The sequence below is a fragment of the Lissotriton helveticus genome, chromosome 5_1 (genome assembly GCF_964261635.1).
Source record: "Lissotriton helveticus chromosome 5_1, aLisHel1.1, whole genome shotgun sequence".
NCBI classification, from domain to species: domain Eukaryota; kingdom Metazoa; phylum Chordata; class Amphibia; order Caudata; family Salamandridae; genus Lissotriton; species Lissotriton helveticus.
The window spans coordinates 56,199,403-56,222,528 of NC_136065.1; the positions used below are offsets into that span (position 1 = coordinate 56,199,403).

At 46.6% G+C, this 23,126-nt stretch overlaps 1 protein-coding gene across 1 annotated transcript in view; it reads right to left on the reverse strand.

The window, feature by feature from the left end:
* LOC144752380 (butyrophilin subfamily 1 member A1-like) overlaps window positions 1-23,126 on the reverse strand; it is a 373,692-nt gene that overhangs the window by 164,778 nt on the left and 185,788 nt on the right. Inside the window, exon 5 of the mRNA XM_078640315.1 lies at window positions 5,764-5,784. Within this exon, the coding sequence (XP_078496441.1) occupies window positions 5,764-5,784 (21 nt within the window). The remainder of the gene's footprint in view (window positions 1-5,763; window positions 5,785-23,126) is intronic.

Sequence of the window (23,126 nt, forward strand, 5' to 3'; positions counted from 1 at the left end):
TGTGCAGCTTCTTTGTGGAACAAAATGCCAGTCGCCATAAGGTTGCAGCCAAACAGACTGGTTTTTAGCAAATTACTTAAAACTTGGCTATTTCCTCACAAATAAGTAGTACGACTAATAGAGCAGTCTCTTTTTACACTCCTCAGCGCCAAGACGCCATGACAATCGAGCGCTTCATAAACCTATTTTATCTTATCTTTTATCATTGTTTCCTGCATCCATCATTGCCTAAAATGTATGAACAGCACGGCTTTATCACCTAATTCATACTCCCCAAGCTGAAAGGCAAGAGGTGCGTGTAGTCTGAGAGCTTTGCACACCTTATAATCAGGTTAGTCGATGTTTGTCCACCCCGTTCAGAGGGCAAGCAGGGGTTAATGGGCCCAACTGAGGTGGTTGAGGCCTTTTACTCCTCATGTTCAGAGGTCAACCCTATTATGGATCCTGCTCTACTTGGTCAAGCATCCCCTTCTGCACCTGACTCTCAACTGGGTAGCGTAATATGAGCAGTCAGGGCTCCCTCGGAGGGAGGTGTAGATACAGGTCAGTGATCACGACTCATAACTCAACGTGCAGGCAGCCCACACAATAAATCAATGTCCAGTCAAATACATATTTTGTATAAGAGAAGTTTTTTAATTATAATTCTTCACTGACAAAGGTAACTGACATTCAAAAAGCAATAACACAGTTCTCCCTGGAGGTAGGCACCATAGCAGTTGTCAGGCCACTCCTTGACCCCAAATCTCATGTAACAGGTGCGTTGTTATTCCCCCTTTTCATGTGGCTACACCCAGGGAATGTAAACTATCAGGCCATGCTCAAGAGTTATTCTCCTTTTGGACGCAGTTCATAAGGTGTAGTCACTTAGAGTCAATTAGGATTGCTGAAACCAAAGGTGGCATGTCCCCAGGGGCCCAGTGGCCCAGTTCTCAACTTACCCGCTCCGGCAGTATGAAACTTGACAGCGGTAGAGCACAGTCCCGGTCCTGATTGGGCTGCACACGGTCACACAGGCAGCTCCTGGAAGGCGCCGCTCTCTCTCCTGAGCTATGCTTACCAGCGTCCTGATGATCAGAATTGCTCAGGTTACAGCTATCACATAGTAAGTCCTTTTTCTACTTCCATTGGGATGAGGGGGAAGTCTCCTTCTACTGTGGGGCTCTGACAGCCTCTTCTCTGTCCTATGGCCTTCATGGATGCGAAACCCCTGCATTCGAGCGGATCCCGTCTTGGTTGTATTGGCAGATTCAGATCATAGGTGACTATCCAGACTGCTAGCCTCAGAGTTTCGAGCAGCCCCTCTGGCATACGGGGTTGCTCCAACGAACCTCACTGTCCAGTCATGTTGGCCTCAGGTTGCATCCTCCATGTCCCCTCCTGGCATACAAGGGTTCAGCAGCGTCTCGCACGCGGGCAACGCTCCGTTTGATGCGACACAGCTCCTCGGCAAACGCCAGCCCCTCCTGGCATACAGTGTCATCAATCTCTCAGCTCTGCACACAGGCGATAACCCAATTGGTGCGGCATAGTTCTCAGTGTGTAGTGCCCCCTCATGGCATATGAGGTTGCCGTTCTTGCAACTCTACACATGGGCGATGGCCCGATTGGTGCAGCACAGTTCTCAGTGCACGGCTGCCCCTTCTGGCATACAGGGTCACTGATTCTCAACGCTACACTGACTTATCCATCACCCTGAGGTAAGCCAGGGGTGAGTCAAGCACACAACAGTGGAATGTTTAAAAAGGTGAGTGACCCTGTAGGCCTAACTCCAGCGACACCGGGAAAATGGTTCTATTCTCTACTATCATTGCTCCTGGTGAAGGTGCCAGCTTTCCACTACTCCAGGGTATCTCTTCGTGCACCCCTCCCGGTCCAACAAGACCACAATCCATGAGACAAGCCTTTGTCGTGGTGCTCACTCATGGTGCATGTGCGCTTTTGACAAATATTCCTCATTACAGATCCAGACAATCCAGTGGGACGCTCAGAGCAGGGGCACATGTCTTTACCATGCAGAGGGCATTTCTGTCCGAACAATTTGTAAGACTGGTATTAATATTATTTTAGGGTTATAGGAGCAGAGTTCGAATCAAACATTTTTCATTAAAGCACTGCAGTCAGAGCTTCAGGAGTCTAAAAACATGTGTTCAGTAAATTGTTGATTTATTCCAGTGTAAATTGTTACAGTTGTTTGCTGTTAGAATTGGGGGTCTCTAGTTGGCACAGGTAGGTACTTTTGACAAATAGGGACCCTCGCCTCTAGTCAGGACAAGTGGATTACACTCCTAAAATAACCCCTGCTCACCCTCTAGGTTGCGTGGTGTGAGCAGCAAGGCTCTATCTCAGATGGGTTGGAAGTTAAGCATTTGTGACCACATACAGTAACCCAGTGACAACACTACAAATGGACACCACACAGGTTTTATATAAAAAACCAAGTGTATGTTATATAGAGTTACCACAAGACCAAAAAACAACAAAAAGAATCCACAGTACTATTTAGAATTCAAGAGTTCTGGTTAAAAGACTTAATTCAAAGTTCTGTTCGAGTCTGTAGCCTTGGCCGGATACAGCGTTGCTGAAAAAACACAGAGTCTAACAAATCCAGCGTACTGCGGCGGTCCAGGCCCACTCAAATGTCAACAGACTCAGATACAGTACCTTTTACTTGAGGCGGCTGGCACGGATGTGCAAGCTGGGTCCGGTGTTCGTCGCGGTGCAGAAAGGAAGTGTTGCAGGACGCGTTGTCCCTCGATGCGGTGCAGGCAGCGGCTCGTTGACTGAGTTGGTGGATCCAAGGCTTGCGTTGCAGGGAGAGATGGTGCTTCGATGCCGTGCTTGCAGCTTGCGGTGCGGCGACCGTCCCGGAGTTAGGGAGCTGGCATCGATCAGTCCGGATAGCGGTGCGAGTCGGGCGGTGCGTTGCCAAGCGTGCGAGGCGCTGCCCAACTCCGGTGCGATCACAGGGCTCGAAGTCAGCAGCAGTGACTGCGTGGCTCAGACCAGTACGAGTCGGTGTAGCGAAGCTTTGCATGTCGCGGTGTCCTTCAGTCGTGATGCAGGCAACAGCTCGGTGACGGCGTCGGGACGGAGTCAGTAAGCTCAGAGCCTGCATTGTTCGATGCAGTGCCTACAGGACATCGGGCCGGTCGTGAGAGTCGGTCACAGCTCCCTGCCTCTGTAGCAATTCACAAAGGCTGGTGAAGTCCACTGGTCCTGGGACTTCGGTCAGGGGGCAAGCTCTCTTCCAAGCCCTTTGAAATCTTTTGCACAAGTGGAAAGTAAAGTCCACAACGTTCTTTCTCCTCTCTTTGGCAGTCAGGCAACCACTGCAGGCGAATCCCCCAAGCAGCACTTCAGCTTGGGAATAGTCTCTCCTCAGTTTCTTCAGGTTCCTCTCCTCAGCAGAGGTTTTGTCTTGTAAGTCCAGAAGTGATCTAATTTCATGGGAATAGGGTCCCAATATTTATACCCCCAAATCCTTTGTTTTCTGAGGGTAGAGGGGCCTGTGCCCAGTCCAAACCACTTCTGAAGCACTCTGTTTACCAGACTTCTCCTTTCCTTTCACAGTGCAGGGCTGAAACATCAGACGCCCCACAGGAGGTGGAGCCAGCATTGTGGAAGGTAAGTACAGTCCTGGAGCACTTTGTTGACAGTCTTCCTTCTCTTCTTTCAGTGTGCAGGGCAGAGACATCAGACTCACCACACGGGGTGGAGCCAGCACTGTGGGGGGCAGGCACCGTCCTATTCCGGTCCCAGGTGCAACTCATCCCTCCCATCTAGATGCTGATCTCTCTATTCACCACCGGGCTGCCACAGCCTGTCTCCTGGAATCCCCCAGCCCTGTCACTCGCAAAACCAGACAAAGCAATACACAACCTAGCAGAGGCAGGTTTGAATGGTTAGACAAGCAAATACCCACTTTCTAAAAGTGGTATTTGCAAACACAGAATATTAAAATAAACTTCACTAAAAGATGTATTTTATTATTCTGAGTCTAGGCATACTAAGCTCGAATTTCTACCATGTTCTCTGAGTCGGTTAGGATTATAAAATGTAATAATTCTAACAGCTCATTCTGGCCTATGGAGAACAGGTAGCCTTGCAATAGTGAAAAACGAAAATGGCTGTAATTCACTTTTAGGACATGCCACACACATCAGGGCTTGTCCTACCTTATACTTACAATGCACCCTGCCCTTGGGCCTACCGTAGGGGTGACTAATACGAAGAAAAGGGAAGGTTTAGGGACTGGCAAGTGGGTGCACTTTCCCAGTCAGCATGACAGTACTTGACTGCATGCAGGCTCTGCAATGGCAGACCTTAGACACGTTTTACAGGGCAGCTTCTGTGGGTGGCACAACCAGTGCTGCAAGCCCACTAGCAGCATTTGGATTTACAAGCCTTGGGCACTTCTGGTGCACTGTACTAGGATCTAACAAGTAAACCAAATAGTCAATCATGGAATCACCAGTTAATACATACATTTACAGTAGGGAGAGCATATGCACTTTAGCACTGATCAGCAGTGGTAAAGTGCCCAGAGTCATAAAATAGCCAACAACAGGTCAGATAAAATATAGGAGGGATGCAAAAAGTTCAGGGATGACCCTGCAAAAAGGGCCAAGTCCAACATTTGCTGTTGATGTTTTCTCTTCCAGAAGGCGCTTAAGCTGCTCTGAACAGAAGACATATATTCTGTTTCCAGAAACAAGTACAGGCATACCTATAAAGTCACTGGTGTAAAGTAATATTTACACAATATAGTATATTGGTGGAGAAGCAATTGGAAGGAGCAAGAAAAGGGGCAAAACACCCAGGTGCAAATTATATTGGTTGTGATCAGAATTTTGCACAGTGGGTGATTGGTATGTGGGGTTTTAGAAGTGGGCAGTGGCACTCATTCTCAAATTCAGAATGTCATGCTGTGCAAGACTGAGAGGGCAGAACAGGTGAAAAGAGATATAGACAGGGAAACAGTGATAAAGAGAGATAACAGAAATGAAAAAGAACTTTCACCAGGGAGATAAAGAGACAGGAAGTGTCAGATGATGTAATAAAGAAGTAGAAGCTGTGGGCACAATTATGCAGCCTTGGTGTTTAGTGACCCCGGCACTCACCAGTGCTGGTGGCAAGTTTCTAAGGAGAGCTTTGGGCTCCTGCCCTTTTTATTTTTGTTTGTTACAATTTAAGCACCTGTTTCTGGATCATGAACTTGTGCATTGGCACAGTATGAGCTGCACCTAAGGCAGCTTAGAAACAAGCAGAGAAAACCCCTGCTCCCTGTTTCCAACCAGAGGTGTCTGGCATTCTTGGGTGTCTGCCTCTGACAGGGCAGTGTCTTAAAACAGGCACAGGGCCCTGCTCTGAGACAGCTCATGTGTTCAGGATACAGCCTTTTAAACTGGCACCACAAATGGGGAACAATGCTCACATGTGTTCTTAATACCAACTAGAAGCCAGTGATAACAGCTAACTCCAAATGCAATACATGTTGCACTCACCTCTAATGTGATAGTATTGTACTAATATTTGTACAACCACAAGGGTCTGGGAAAGGGTCTCTGCTTACACACAGATACATACATTTAAATATATTTGTTAACACCCAACCATGCCTGATCTATACAGTAATGGGGTTTACTAGATTCATGTTGACATGACCTGTCCACCTTAAGAGGCTTCTTGTCTTATCAAAATCTCAGCCTCCCTTGGATGTTTTGAAGAAGAAAGCATGACAATAATTCATGAAAAACTCACCAAGTTCTTCTGAAAGTTCTCCTAGGAAAGAAAAAACAAGAAAGAATGTCAGAAGCAAACTCCTAAAACTTCACTTAGTTGTATTAAGTTGAAATCACTGTTGAGCCTTTTCCATTCACCCCTCTTATCATCCTCACACACAGTTGACCCTCGTGTCTGAGGCCTGGTTAGTTATTCAGGTTTTAGCCACAACCAAAAATCAAGTAATAACAGAGCTCTCTACTACCACGTGTAATGCTTACATGTTTTAGTTTTGGGTTAAAACCAAAAATATCTGATTATAAGTATAACCCACTGTGTGAACATTTTCCGACCTGGTTTAAACTGGAATTCACTTTCTTTTAATAAGTCCAGTCAAATACCTTGGTACACCGTCACATGTTCATTGTGACTGGGGCACAATCAGGGTCAAGGGGAATATCCCTACTCTGTTTAATATCTATGTACAAAAGCTTGCCAATATAGTACCGGAATTTGGCATGTCAGTGGTGTCATATGCTGATGACACCCAGCTGGTAGTGTCTCTGACAAATGGCTGAACCCAAGTAACCATCAGCTTATTAACTGTCTTGAGAGAGTGCTAAAATGGATGTCAAACTATTGTTTGAAGCTAAACGGGCTGCTACCGAGCCACCCCGAGACGCACCCACGGACCGTTCTGCTGCAACTCCTGCAAGTTCACCTGCATCCGGACCTGCACCACTCCAGCAGCGCCCAAGACCTCGACGAGCAACAGCAGCAGCCACCTGAAGTGCATCCTGCTCAACACCCGCTCCGTCCACAGACACGCCGTCGAGCTCTGGAACCTGCTCGACACAACAGCTCCTGACGTCGCCTTCCTCACAGAAACCTGGATGAACGCCTCCTCAGCGCCCGACATCGCGATCGCCATCCCGGACGGCTTCAAGATCATCCGGAGGGACCGCGTCAACCAGACAGGAGGAGGCATCACCATCATCCACAGGAACTCCATCCGCATCATGACCAACACCGACGACACCCTCGCACTCGCCGAGCACCTGCACTTCCAGATCCACATCAACCCCAAGACCACCCTCAGAGGCACCCTCGTCTACAGACCCCCGGGACCACGCACACAATTCAGCGAGGACATCGCCGACTTCGTCAGCCCGCATGCCCTCCCCTCCGCTGACTACATCCTCCTCGGGGACCTCAACTTCCACCTGGAGAACAACAACGACCGCAACACCACCACCCTGCTGGACAACCTCGCTAACCTCGGACTCAAGCAACTGGTGACCGCCCCCACCCACTACGCCGGACACACACTCGACCCCGTCTTCTCATCCAGCAAGGACATCGCCTTCAGCCACGCCACCGGACTCCACTGGACGGACCACAGCTGCGTCCACTTCACCTTCAAAAGGACCACGATCCACCACCAACAGCAGCAGATTGCACGCAGAAGCTGGAACAAGATCACAGCCGACCAGCTCGCAACTTCCCTGAGCAAGAACCCACCCACCAGCGCAACGAACCCCAGCCAAGCGGCCACCAACCTCACGAAGTGGATCAGCGACTGCGCAGACGACCTCGCCCCTCTGAGGACCCCGCCTAGCAGACCCGGCAGCAAGAAAGCCCCATGGTTCACCGACGAACTCAAGAGCTCCAAGAAGGACTGCAGAGCCCGTGAGAAAGCCTGGCGCAGAGACCCAACACCGGACAACATGACTGCACTCAAGCTCGCCACCCGAAATCACCACCAACTGATCCACACCACCAAGAAAACGGCATTCAAGGAACGACTGGACAACAACGCACACAACAGCAAGGAACTCTTCAACATCGTTAAAGAGCTCTCCAAACCCAACGCCGGAAACAACGACATCACCCCTTCGCAAGACCTCTGCAACTCCCTCGCCTCCTACTTCCACAACAAGATCGCAGACATACACAACAGCTTCAGCACTCAACCGACGCACGCCACGACCAAACCTCCGCCCCCCACCACCACCCTCCGCGCCTGGACCCCGATCAACACCGAAGACACCATCAGCACGATGAACTCTATCCACTCTGGATCTCCGACCGACCCTTGCCCTCACCACGTCTTCAACAAGGCCGATGCTGTCATCGCTCCCCACCTGCGGGACATCATCAACACCTCCTTCAACACCGCTACCTTCCCGGAGAGCTGGAAGCACGCCAAACTCAGCGCCCTACTAAAGAAGCCATCAGCCGACCCCACCGACCTCAAGAACTACCGACCCATCTCATTGCTCCCGTTGCCCGCCAAAGTCATCGAGAAGACCGTCAACAAGCAACTGGCCGCCTTCCTCGAGACGAACGGATCCCTCGACCTCTCCCAGTCCGGCTTCCGGGCCAACCACAGCACCGAGACCACCCTGATCGCAGCAACCGATGACATCCGAGCCCTGCTCGACAACGGAGAAACAGCGGCCCTCATCCTCCTAGACCTCTCCGCGGCCTTCGACACTGTCTGCCACCGTACCCTAGCACAGCGCCTCAGCAACGTCGGAATCCAGGAGAACGATTCATAAAGGGGGTGGTGATGGACAGAGCATCTGAATTAAGCAGAACACTCCTACCCAGTCAAGAGATCAGGGCTTGATCCATCACCGTTTTTTAGCTCACTGAACCAACCCAGTTCAGAACCTGGCTACATGCAAATTAGTCTGTTCCTGGCCCAATGCATCATGGGAACAGGGCAGACCAAACTACCAAGCCAATTCTTTACTGGAGAGGAAACAAGCTTCCGGGGACCGGTTTCTGGCATTACAGCCGTCTTCGGCCCGGCTTGTTTGAATCCTGATGGTGCAGTGAGCTAGGGACTCATGTCTGAGCATACCCTTCCACTCCTATAGTGGCCAAAACGATTCATAAAGGGGGTGGTGATGGACAGAGCATCTGAATTAAGCAGAACACTCCTACCCAGTCAAGAGATCAGGGCTTGATCCATCACCGTTTTTTAGCTCACTGAACCAACCCAGTTCAGAACCTGGCTACATGCAAATTAGTCGGTTCCTGGCCCAATGCATCATGGGAACAGGGCAGACCAAACTACCAAGCCAATTCTTTACTGGAGAGGAAACAAGCTTCCGGGGACCGGTTTCTGGCATTACAGCCGTCTTCGGCCCGGCTTGCTTAAATCCTGATGGTGCAGTGAGCTAGGGACTCATGTCTGAGCATACCCTTCCACTCCTATAGTGGCCAAAACGATTCATAAAGGAGGTGGTGATGGACAGAGCATCTGAATTAAGCAGAACACTCCTACCCAGTCAAGAGATCAGGGCTTGATCCATCACCGTTTTTTAGCTCACTGAACCAACCCAGTTCAGAACCTGGCTACATGCAAATTAGTCTGTTCCTGGCCCAATGCATCATGGGAACAGGGCAGACCAAACTACCAAGCCAATTCTTTACTGGAGAGGAAACAAGCTTCCGGGGACCGGTTTCTGGCATTACAGCCGTCTTCGGCCCGGCTTGCACCACCCCCTTTTGTACCGCTTAGGCTATGTGCAACATGTACCAGCCTCCCGCCAGAAACAGATAGCCATGTGCTGGGGCAGGAGGCACTACCCCCGCCTGACCGACTGGTTAGATGATGCCACATTCTGCCAAGGCCAGCGGTCCCCGGAAGCTTGTTTCCTTCCCAGTGTAAGAATTGGCTTGGTAGTTTGGTTTGCCCTGTTCCCATCATGCACTGGGACAGGAACAGACTAATTTGCATATAGCCAGGTTCTGAACTGGGATGGTGCAGTGAGCTAAAAAACGGTGTTGGATCTAGCCCTGATCTCTTGACTGGGTGAGAGTATTCTGCTTAATTCAGAAACTCTGTCCATCACCACCCCTTGTTGTTAAATATTTTGTCCTCCCTAAGCGTGGAAGGGTATACTCAGATGTGAGTCCCTTGCTCATTGCACCATCAGGATTCAAGCAAGCCGGGCCGACGACGACTGAAATGCCAGAAACCGGTCCCCGGAAGCTTGTTTCCTTCCCAGTGTAAGAATTGGCTTGGTAGTTTGGTTTGCCCTGTTCCCATCATGCACTGGGACAGGAACAGACTAATTTGCATATAGCCAGGTTCTGAACTGGGATGGTGCAGTGAGCTAAAAAACGGTGTTGGATCTAGCCCTGATCTCTTGACTGGGTGAGAGTATTCTCCTTAATTCAGAAACTCTGTCCATCACCACCCCTTGTTGTTAAATATTTTGTCCACCCTAAGCGTGGAAGGGTATACTCAGATGTGAGTCCCTTGCTCATTGCACCATCAGGATTCAAGCAAGCCGGGCCGACGACGGCTGAAATGCCAGAAACCGGTCCCCGGAAGCTTGTTTCCTACCCAGTGTAAGAATTGGCTTGGTAGTTTGGTTTGCCCTGTTCCCATCATGCACTGGGACAGGAACAGACTAATTTGCATATAGCCAGGTTCTGAACTGGGATGGTGCAGTGAGCTAAAAAACGGTGTTGGATCTAGCCCTGATCTCTTGACTGGGTGAGAGTATTCTGCTTAATTCAGAAACTCTGTCCATCACCACCCCTTGTTGTTAGATATGGAATCCAGGAGAAGGCACTGGAGTGGATCATCTCGTTCCTCGCCGGAAGGAGTCTGACTCCCTCCTTTCAGATCAGAAGCCACCGAAGTCATCTGCGGCGTTCCTCAAGGCTCCTCGCTCAGCCCAACCCTCTTCAACGTCTACATGAGTCCCCTCGCAGCCATCGCACGCCAGCACAACCTCAACATCATCTCCTACGCCGATGACACTCAGCTGATCCTCTCCCTCACCAACGACCCCGCCACCGCCGGAGCCAACCTACACGAAGGGATGAAAGAGGTAGCCAAATGGATGAAGAACAGCCACCTGAAACTGTACTCGGACAAGACGGAAGTCCTCATCCTGGGATCCTCACCCTCCGCCTGGGACGACTCCTGGTGGCCCCCGCCCTAGGCAGCGCACCCAAACCAACAGACCACGCACGCAACCTGGGCTTCATCCTGGACTCCTCCCTCTCCATGACCAGACAAGTCAACGCCGTCTCCTCGTCGTGCTTCAACATCCTACGCATGCTACGCAAGATCTTCCGGTGGATCCCCACCGAGACCAGGAAGACGGTCACCCAGGCCCTCATCACCAGCCGACTGGACTACGGCAACGCCCTCTACGCCGGAACCACCGCCAAACTCCAGAAGAGACCCCAGCGTATCCAGAACGCCTCAGCATGACTCATCCTAGACATCCCCCGTCGCAACCACATCTCCGGACACCTGAGAGACCTGCACTGGCTCCCGGTCAACAAGAGAATCACCTTCCGTCTCCTCACCCACGCACACAAAGCCCTGCACAACCAAGGCCCAGGATACCTCAACAGCCGCCTCAACTTCTACGCTCCCAAACGCCAGCTTCGATCGACCGGCCACTCCCTCGCCGCCATCCCCCGCATCCGAAGAGCCACCACAGGGGGGAGGTCCTTCTCCTACCTCGCCGCCAAGACTTGGAACTCCCTCCCGACCCACCTCCGCCTGACCCAGGACCACCTCGCCTTCAGGAAGCAGCTCAAGACCTGGCTGTCGAGCAGTAGCGGACCCCCCCTCCCCTAGCGCCTTGAGACCCTCCGGGTGAGTAGTGCGCTATACAAATGCTTTGATTGATTGATTGATTGAAATGATGAAAAGACAGAGCTTATGATATTGGGAAACCTTGCCATTCACGCACCCCTGACACAGTGGCCCTACTGCACGGGAGACCCACCTATCCCTAAACCAGCCTTAAAAAACCTGGGAATCTGGCTAGAGGATACACTCACAATGGACTGTCTATCTAGGAAATTATCAGGAATTTGCTTCTCGTTTCTCAATATGATAAGGAAGGTATTGAAGTGATCCCTGTGCACCTGAAAAAAATGGTTATTTAGTCCCTCATACTTTCACGCCTGGACTATGACAACTTGCTTTATGTGGTCATTTGCCCATCTAGTACCAAGGTATTGGAATGCCCCTCCATTCGAAATCAGAGACCTACCAAATGAAAGCTACTTCAGGAAAAACTTAAAGACTTGGTTAAACCACCTACCCCAGACTCCACTCTAATGCCCCTCAGCATTTCTTTTTGATATGGTTTTACGTCTATTGCTTATAAAAAATAATCTACCATAAAAGAAATTGCAGTAATACAGAGCACGTGGGATTTTACAATTTAATGTTCAGTCCAGTCACAGAGAGAGAATATGGTACAATGAGGCACCCGGGTTTAGACATTTACATACACACACAGAATGAGTAACCCCCACAGGACTTCTATGGCGGGGCGGTCAGACTCTGTGGATTCAGGTTTTTCCCCATGCTCCATGTATGCTCTGTGCTCTCCTGCCTTTAGGTATTTTAGGAAGAGGATGTTGTTTTAGGGCCAGAGCTGATGGCTTTAGAACAGGGGAACCAGGTTGGAATCGGTGCCTGCTCAACATCCTGTGATCCTGGACACATCATTTAATCTCCCCCGGCTTAAAACTAAATAAAAAATAATCTGACCTTTTGTAATGTAGTTGTGCTCGTGTAAAGCGCTCTGATAAAATATCATTTGTTTACTTTTTATACTACAAGTCCTTCAGCAGAGAGTACAGGGTCCCTGTCTCGCTTTATTTGGAAGGATCTTAGTGGTGCCCATATATCTCTTGGTCTAGCTGCCTGTGGAATCACTGTCACACAGACTTCCATTTTGTTGCTGCAATGTCTTAGATTCTTGGTCCAGCTCAGGTTGACAGGTCTAGGCCTCGCCACCAGCACATTGCCATGAACCACTTAGCCAGGAATACAGACAGTTCAGTACAGTGCTTTAAATGGACCAGTACTGTCCAGTACAGACTATCAGCACTTTTTCATTTTGAGGCGGAGAGTCCCGGCACTTCAAGAGAAATGCAATACCTTTAATTGGAGAGTACCTGCACTTCTCAGAAACAAGCAGGAACTCTGGTACAGAGTACCTGTACTTTATTTTTCCATTTCAAGCACTAGTTTAGTATAGTTTTCCATCCCTCGCATACCACAACAGGCCATCACGAGAGTAGGGCGGAGGGTCTGACCAAACAGGAGAAATGTATTTAAAGACTGTCTGTCCGTATGCAACCACATGGGGACACAGCCATCCAAGGAGCAAGAATCCCACTTCCCTGGCATAACAACATCTGCATCTGGCTTCATCACAGTCCCTTGGGAGTCTTCGAATTGGGCCCATTGAAAATTGTGACATGCCACATACATGCCAACATTGTGTTGTGTTGTTTCACGAGGACAGATGACACAGACTCAGTGTAAGTAGATATACTGGAGCTTTATTGAACATGCATCTCTTCCTTCTGACTCCATTCCCCTAACTGCCCTTCCTAGCTCCTCCCTTTCCGCTTCCCTTCTACCGCCCCCCTTTCCTTCCTCCGCAGGTCCTAGCGCCCCTGCATGTATTTTGTATTACATTGCATCTCCCCCCTTCTTACACAACTTAAATGAACTGGTACATTTACCACAGAGTAAAAGATAAAGAAGTGAACATAGTTACAGTTCTTCAATGAGGCAGAGGGGCCTTCGATGGAGTCGCTGTGTCGTGCAGTCTAACTCTTGAGTGGGTTACTCCCTCTCACCAAGAGAAGTGGGAGACTGGTGCTCAGTCCCCATCATGTGCGTGTCCTTCATTGCACTTTCTGGTGCAGCCAATGTCTCTCTTGCGGTTGCTGTGCATCTATGAAAATGCGCCCCATTCTGTGTTATTCTCCAGTCATCTGAGGCAGCTGTGATCGTAGTTCCCTTTTGTTTTGTCACTAGCAGTGGGCGAGCATGGTATCGACTGTCAGATTTTCTTTGTTCTTGCCGTACAAGTACCCAGTCTCTTTCCTGAATGAATGATGGTTTAGCTTTCTGCCGACCGTCCGCATATTTCTTCATCTTGTCTTTCTTGAATCCGTCTTTCGCTGCTAATTCTTCATGATCTGAGTCCTGACAAGTACAGCCAGTTGAATCTTCCCAGGCCGGTACTCTTGTGCGCACTGTGCGGCCCAACATCAAGGTTGCTGGACTTCTGTCCATGGTATTGTGTGGTGTGGTTCGATATGCTCGTAACACCTCATTTAACGCTGTTTGAACATCTCACCTTGATAGTTCAGCTTGCTGTATGGTCTTTTTCAGAGTGGCCATAAATCTTTCTACCATCCCATTGGCCTGTGGCCACATGGGAGTGATCTTCCGATGTCTAAAGTTGAGATGGTTAGCAAATGCAGCAAACTCTTGTCCATTGAATTGCGGGTCATTGTCTGTTTTTACTACCCTTCGGTATACCCCACGCTGCAAACACTTCATCCAACACGGGTAGAGTGGTGGCAGCTTTGGTTGATAATATGAGGTGAGCAATTGGAAAGCAGGAGTATTCATCCATCACGACAAGAATGTATTCACTTGACTGTAGCGGGCCAAAGAAGTCATCTGCAACATGTTGCCAGACGCCCTCCGGCAGTTCTGACATTTGTAGAAGTGCAGGTGGCTCTTCTCGACTAACTGACACTGAGGGCAGTCTTTCAGTGTGGATTCATTCATCTGGTCAAGGGAGGGGAACCAGACCCATTCACGCAACGCTCTCTTTGTGGAGAAGTGTGGCTCACTGGTTAGAAGCGGCAGACCCTGAAGCAGAGGTCGGCCCGGGACCAGGGTTCAATTCTCGACGCGGCAGGGTCTTGGGTCAATGTCCGTGGACTCGATAATTCTCGCTTAGGTGCCTACGCTAACCATGGGTCCCACTCTGCAACTCTGGGCAATAGCTTGCTTAATCTCCACAACGGCCCTTGCAATGCCGGGGATGCCTGGCTTCACCTTGCGGGGCCCTCTCACAGGGAAAGCCAGAACGGGTTCCCCAGCGGTATACAGCGCCAGGACGCCACATAACGAGGTAACAGTGCGCTTTACAAGTATACACACATTACATTACATTACATTTGTGGCTACAACACCTCTGTGCCCTTCATGTGCTAAATTGACAACTCCTTGACGCAGCTCCATGACTATAGAAGTGCCTTCCCAGTGTGTTCTTGTAGTCTGAGTGCCTGCCATGTATTGCAGTATTATACTTCCACTTGTATTGTGTACTTTTTTGTAACATGCACACGTCACTTTTTCTCGTGCAATGTATCGTTTGCTACCTCTTGTATTTTGTTTGCCTCTGTACATGCACAGTTGCCACCATTGACTCATGTGATGCAACGTTTGTTCTTGTGTTTTGAGTATCTGCCTTTTATTGCAATTTTATACCTCTACTTTTACTTTGTACGTTTTTGTAACATGCACACACGTCACTTTTTTTCCTCATGTAATGTATCGTTTGCCACCTATTGTATTTTGTTTGCTCTTGATACATGCACCATTGTCACTATTGCCTCATGTAACGTAACGTTTGCTTTTGTAACATTCTCACTTGTAATTTTCTCCTTCTATATTATTTCTGTTCCTATTGTGAAGCGCTCTGACACCTTCTTGTAAAGTCTGCGCTACATAAAAACGCATAAAATAAAATAAATAAATAAAATATTGGACAATTCATCCTTTACGTGTCAAAAAGAGGTCAGTTCATGGCTGTAAACCTGTTCATTATGTCCGGGCTCTTCCAGAAGTCTGCAGCTGTTTGTCTGGATGCTGTGTTTCACATTTTGCAAGGTGACATCCCCAGTGGTGGCTTCAGGAACGGCCTCAAGAGGGACTGCAGGTGATTTTGCTAGAGCCCGACAAAGTGTATGTATTCCTCCGCTAACAACAGGTTTGATTTTGAGGATGTCTTAGTATGTCGCAACATGTAGTCAGCTGGGTTTGCTGCTTTTCCAGGTGTGTGGACAATTGTGTACAAGTATTTTTGAAGACAGATACCCCAGCGCTCTATTCTGGGTGGCATTTGGGGCCGGGGGTTTCCGAATATGGTTATCAGGGCCTGATGGTCTGTGAAGAGCGTAAAGTGTTTCCCATAGATGAAAATGTGAAAGTGCTCACAGGCCCAGACCACCACCAAACTTTCCGTCTCAGCTGGGAATAGGCTCTCTGTGTCAGTCAGGCTATGACTGGCATAGGCTACGATGTGACGTTGATCATCTTCCTTGTCATACAGAGCCAGTATAGCTCCAAGCCCCACAGGACTGGCATCCACAGTGATTTCAGTTTTCAGACGAGGATTGAAATAAGTCCGATTGTTGGCCGACTCAATAGATGCTTTGATTGAGTGAAACGCTTGATTGCATCTAGTTGTCCATTGAAATGTGTGTCCTTGTTTAGTCAATTTTTGCAAGGGGTAGCTGAGGGTGGCATAATCCTTGCTATAACATGCACAGTAGCTTGCCATTCCTAGAAATGAACGCACATCCCCAGCATCTTGAGGTCGAGGGGTATCGTTCAAAGCTGTGATTTTCTCAGGATCTAGTCTCATTCCGGTGCCTGGGAAGATGTGTCCAAAGAACTTCAATGTTGATTTGTGGAATACACATTTGTGTTTATTGAGTGTTAGGTTTGCTTCCAAGAGGGGATGACATACTCGGTGAAGTGCCTGGTCATGTTCTTGTACCGTTGCTCCGTACACGAGAATGTCGTCACTGTAGTTGAGAATGTTGGGAATATGGTGAATGTCCTTTCTGATCGCTTCTTGAAAGATCTCAGCTGCAGAAGAAACTCCAAAGCTGAGCCGTTTGTATCTGAATAGGCCTTGGTGAGTCGAGAACGTGGTGATATATCTTGATTTTTCATGAAGTTTAAGCTGGTGATAGCCCGTATTAAGGTCTAGTTTGGAAAATATTTGTGCCCCATTCAATGACGTGATCATGTCACTGATGTGAGGTCCAGGGTGCCTCTTCCTTTCGATGGCAGTATTGGGTGCTTTCATATCAACACAGAGATGTACTTTGCCATGTGATCCTTTTTTGTGTACTATGACCACTGGCGATACCCAGGGAGTAGGTCTCGAAGTTCTGTCAGTGATGTCTGCCCAGAGAAGATCTTGCAGTTCCTCCTCCACAGACTGTTAACGATGGAGCGGTATTTTCCTGTGATGTTGTGCTATGGGTGTCACACGTTCATTTATGTGCAGGCTAACTTGAAAGTGAGCCATATTCCAGTGTCCGGTGAATAGTTTTGGGAACTTGTGGACCATGTCAGGTTCATCATCCACTTGATATAGTATTTCCACTAGTTGAAATGGTTCCACTGTGGGAAAATTAAGGAGGCAGTCTGCTTCAGGCCCTTCAATAACATGAATGTGAGCAGTAATAGTTCTAACTTTGTATGTGAGATCAGTCTGAAATGGTCCTAAACAAGGGAGAGGTTCTTTCGACATCCATGTGTAAACGCACACAGCAGTTTTGTGCAGGTGGGGTTGTGGGTTCATTTTGTTGTACTCCACGACCGAAATGTAATTGAGAGATGCCCAACTGTCTAGCACAAACCTGGCCATGTTTTTGCCCATTTGAAGATGGAGTCGCGAGTATTTCTTTAGCCTATCTGGATCCCCGACCATGCAGACATATTCTTCACTGTCTTGCAAAACGGGCGAGAGTACACATTGTATGACAGGAAAGTGGGAGATTTTGAAAAAATTATCAGGAGAAGGGATTTTCTTCATTGCCTCCTACTGAGGCAGAGGAAATTTCATGCAGGAGACATCTAAAATAAATCCATGTTTGGCTTAAAAAATCAGTGAAGACCAGGGGAAGCATCCTTTGCAACAATGTTTTTACTGCGCATTACCTTTACCCCGCATCATTTACAACGCATGCATTTAAGACACATGCAATTTTGAATGCTTTTACCACACATAACCATGCCTAAACCTTACCACACATGGTGGGTGTGTGTGTGTGTGTGTGAGTGTGTATGTGTGTGTGCGTGGGTGTGCATGTGTGTGTGTGTTGGTGATGTGTTTAGGAGCGTGTAGCGACATAGCCTTGTGCATTCTAAAAAAGAAGTGGTAGAGGCATACAAGGTAAAACCATGCATTGTAAAGTCATACAACGAAGACTGGGATACGGAGAAAAAACCAGATCAGTACGCTGCAGCAGAGTCCATAGCAAACACTTGATATAGGAAGATTGAGCATCAGCTGCAGCGGAAGAGGAAAAACTGTCTGCACGTGATGAGCAGTGGTTGTGGGTTACACCGGGCTGTTTTTCTATCAGCAAGAATAAGTATTTATATGTCTCAGACAGTATGAAAATTAGGAAAATCACCATATGTTTTTTGCCCCTTCATCTTTACATTGTCAAAACAGCAAATATTAGAAAAAGGCGCTTTAAAATGATTTCATGAGCGACATTAATGACTCCTGATCGATAAATAAACAAAGACTGAAAAACCATGATGAATTGAAAGAATTTGAAGAGACAGTTGTCTGGGTTTTCTGCTATAAGTGGTTGGCTTAGAGGTATTGGCAGTGGACTTCTAGGTGCTATATTAAGTCCTAATCTGATTATTGGCATTTGTGAGATTTGTTTGTTTGCGAATGTGAAGGGATTAAGACTGATGAAAGCAAAGAAGACACCGGAAAGAACTGGTATCGTAAGATGTATGATGAGTTGAGAGAGTTGGGGACCTCCACGCCCAAACAACAATAGATAGCAAGAGTTTACAATGCAACAGGTCTCACATTTGCGAGAGTGTGAGCTACTGGCAGTGAAAATGACAATGCCTTTTATTTTTGTGTTTTGAAAACCTGCAAGCAGTGCATAAACATGCACTTTGCACTCAGAGTCGTTGCTTATGAGAAGCAAGGCTGGCAGTAACTACGCCTCTTTTACTGCCAGCCATGCTTCCCGTAAGCAAGACCTATAAGTACAATGTGGGAGATCTATTGCATTGCAAATACTTGAAAAATAAACCTATTGTGCAAATGCTGACTGGTGGATACATTATGTGGTGGTTCTCAGGTCCTGCTGTCCTTTGTGCTATCAGCACAGAGGAGTTCTGACTTATGATTTTAATACTGTAACTTACTGTTATATGGTGTGTACGCAGTATAGATTGTCTAGATTGTGTGTCAACCTAAAATGCCACCAAGAAGAAAGAATATTTTAACCTACATTGGATTGTTGAAGTAATATTTTAACGGATAATTTATTGATATTTATGGTATTTGTATGTGGTTTTGTGGGCTACTAAATACTTCTCAATGACTTGTTTTATCAATTGTTCAATCATCTGGATTTATGCATTGTACTATTGATTTGTGATGTTCATGGTCTATGACGAATGAAAGTATTTAAATCTAAGATTTTTGCACATCAGTGATTTGGGCACTACAAACAACCCACTACTTTGCAGTACTAGAACAGAGTCACATTGCAGTCAAAGTCTATAAACATAGTGCACAGACATAATATTGAGTGTTTAATATCGACCAACATTAATATTGAGTTTTAAATATCGTAGGGACAGAATATCAACATAAAAAAAAAGAATATCGACGACCAGAATATCGATCTGAATGTAAGAAATATCGTTTGTGTTAATATCGAAAATATTTATGTTACTAATATCGATGTTTATATTAGTGTTACATATTTTAGTATGTATTTTATATGTATGTGTTCTATATTTTTGTAAGTATTTTACTGTTGTTTTAAATATATGTACAACATTTTTAGAAATTAGTAATTTTTTTTAAAGTAAATTATGTTTTAAAGTACCGTAGCTGGTTGTGGGTTTATAGGGGAATGGGATGGGAAGTAATTTAATTATAGTAAATTAAATAAAAATTATTAGAAATGATTAATTATTTTTGATTAAATATTGCGCTTTAGTTCTGTAGCGGGTTGTGGTTTTATAGGGGAATAGGGTGACAAGTAATTTAATTGTAATTAAGTAATTTTTGTTTAATTGGTATTGATAATTAATTTATTGTTAATTAAATATTAATTGGTCATTATTTTTTATTAATTGATTAATTGATAATTATATTGTATTCATTTATTATTGTTGCGGGTTGTGGATTTATAAGGGAATAGGTTGGAAGTCATTTAATTGTAATTAAGTAATCATGAATTTTTATTTTTAGGTATTGATAATTATTGAATTGTTAATTTTTATGAATTATTTTTTATTGGTTATTTTAAATATTTTATTGCAAGTTAATTATTAATTGGCAATTCATTTTCATTAATTATTGATAATTTATTGTTAATTAATTATTAATTGTTAATATATTTTTATTAATTGATTAATTGATGATTAAAATAACTTTGTGAAATGTAATGCGGAATGGGCTGTGTGTTTATTGGAGAATAGGGTGGGGAGTAATTTAATGTTATTAAAGTTATTCTTAATTTTAATTTATTAGTATTTACAATTAATTTATTGTTCATTTATTAATAAACCATTATTTAATTACAAAGATTATTTAATTGATAAGTATGATATTTTTAACCCCTACGCTATCCAACACTTTCCCTACTGTTGCATTCACTGGAGTGGGAATAGAAATTTTTACCCCTACGCTATCCAACACTTTGCCTACTGTTTCACTCTTTGGAGTGGGAATAGTAATTTTTACCCCTACGCTATCCAACACACACTTTCCCTACTGTTGCACACTCTGGAGTGGGAATAGTAATTTTTACCCCTACGCTATCCAACACTTTCCCTACTGTTGCACTCTTTGGAGTGGGAATAGTAATTTCTACCCCTACGCTATCCAACACTTTCCCCACTCTTACACTCTGTGAAGTAAGTGTATATATTATTTTATATATATATACGTATATCTTTAATTAATTTTAACATTATATGTATTAGTGTTGTAATCTTATAGGTTATATTTTTCTTTTTTCTACCCTTGGTACATTGCCCTTCCACCCCTCCTCTTCTCTGCTTCCTTGGAACACTCCACGAGAGTTCAGGTTAGAATGTTGACAACGTTCAGTGAGGAAAGTGGATGATCAGAATAAATCAGCTTGTATTTTACCGTCTTGAGGCAGCATTGTATTTTGGATTTCTACACTGGCGACGACATACGCCGGGATAGCTGATCATCTCCCCTTTGTGTGCTCTCTCCGAGTTCCTGCACCCATTCTTCCGTGGATCTCGAGGTCAGAGGTACTTGTTGAGTGAGATTCCCTTCTGCTGTGCCTGATTACAGCTTCTTCAGGCGCTCAGTCATCCAGCGTGTACTCTCTGGTGCTGTTGGACTGTTCGTCTCTGCTGGAACTTGCCAACCAGTCCCTGCAACCCTGCCGTGCACCTCCGGGTCTTCCCATGATGGAGCCTGGCACCTGCCTTCACAGTGACAAAGCAACAGAGTCCGCTAAGTGTGCCGCTTCCATGCTAGAGTGAAGCTGCTCTTTGCCGTATGTAGTGACACGATTGCCCGCTGTTCCGGTGCCTCTGCGGTCAGAGGTAATTTTCTGGTGTTCAACACTCCCGAGGCTATCACCGTACTGTTTCCCCTCAGTGCCTCTGTGAAACTGCACGCATTCCTTTGGAGCCGGATGTCTTCCTGGCTTGCCTCTCAGCCAACGCTGCCATGTTCTACTCCTCCTTAGTGCAGCTTATGGTCCCTCGCTAACTAATCTGTAGTTCTGGTCGCCCGCTGTGCCACCTGCCTTCACCTCACTTCTCTCACCATCCCACTGTTCCACCGTCCGGCGTGACAGCGCTTTCGGGGCACATTACTGTCAATGGTGTAATGTGCTTGCCAGCACACCATCTTTCCTTCAACTGGCCTTATGAGAGAAGTTCCGCTTCCCACCCATCTCCCAGCTCCATCAACCAATTTCCTGTCAGTTTGACGTCCTTACCGGCATACCAACCTTGAACTGGCCGGCCTTCTGAGGGAATCCATGCCCCCGCTCCACCATCTGCAACGCCGTCAGCATATTTTCCTGTCAGTGGAGACATCCTGCCAACGCACCATCGTCCAGTCTCTGCAGATTCTCTTCAACTCCTCTTCTGTGGGATTTCACCAGTGCTGTGAAACAAGTAAGACCTTTCCTCTACTGCCTGCTGATGATTTGACCTGTGGCCAGGGTTTTAAATGTTTTAGATGTGGCAGCAGCAATCATTTGGCTAACAGTCCTTTTTGTACAGCACGGAGTGTCACATGTAAAAAATGCAACAGAAGAGGGCACCTCGCCAGAGTGTGCAGAGACGGAGTAAATAGTACAGTTAAAGTAGTCAGTGTAAGTGATGAACCACGGGCAAAATTTGTATTCCAATTAAAAGACAGTGACGAGTCCTCCAAGCCCAACTACCTGAAATGTGTTGTGGTACTGGAAATTGTGGACCCGTGTCATAAACATCGTCGTATCATGACGATTTTGGTATCAGCAGACCGAGAATGACTAGTATATCATACACAAGCATTTTCGTCATATTCGAGTGACGAAATCACCCTGAAATCAGAGTTTCCGTCCTGAACCCTCGGGTTCCATTTTGTGTACGGCAGCCATTTTGTGGATTGCCCTCACATAGGCCGATGACAAAGGCCAAAAACGAGCCTGAAGGACACGTACACCTTTGCTGACTTCAGTGAGACCTGGGCAAGCTGACTCCACTGCCTGAAGCCAAACCTGTTCGGTCAGTTCCTTTCCCAGTGGCCGAATGAGATTAGTATCAAGACACAACATACCATAAACCTTTCATCGCACACAAACCATGCCTAATCTTACACACACCTGTCCCTGTTTTATTTCTTTATGACTTGCTTTCCGAGGAGGACGTGCCCGTTTTTATTGGGGGTCCGTCGATATCTGATGAAAATACTGGGCCTTGCCGGATAATTGATTGTGGGCTGGACGAACTGAAATATGGGCTTGTCATCATGACTCTGCTTTTTCTTTGTAGTGAAAATATGTGAATGGTCAACTGTAAAATAAGGAATGTTTGCCTGAAGCATAATATTTTGTATAAAAAGAGAAGGCTAGCTTTGTAAGATTGAGCAGTCTCCTGAGAATATACACCGTGTTGTACTTCTAGGATATCTGTTACTGGCTGCAGCCAATAAATTCGATCTTTAACTTCACCAGGAAGACTCTGTGTTTCTGTAGTCTGAAACAGGAAGGACTTGAAGTCTTAGGGTGTGTTCCCTGGCACCGCTGGGTTCCCAAAAACCCAGTACTTCAGTGTAGTACTCATAGATAATAAGCCTATAGAGATGTATGCAGATTCCTGCTCTCCATTCACGTTGATAAATCTTAAGGTTCCGAGAATTCACTGTGTGGTAGCAAATCAGCGTCGAACCCTACTGATATTTCGCCAGAAGGATACACGAGAGACCCCATTCCCCTAGTTGGCATGGTAAAAATACACATGGACTTTAAGGAAAGAACCACAGTGGGTAAGGTGTATGTAGTTGAGAGTGGAGCGAACCTACTGGGATGGCAACATC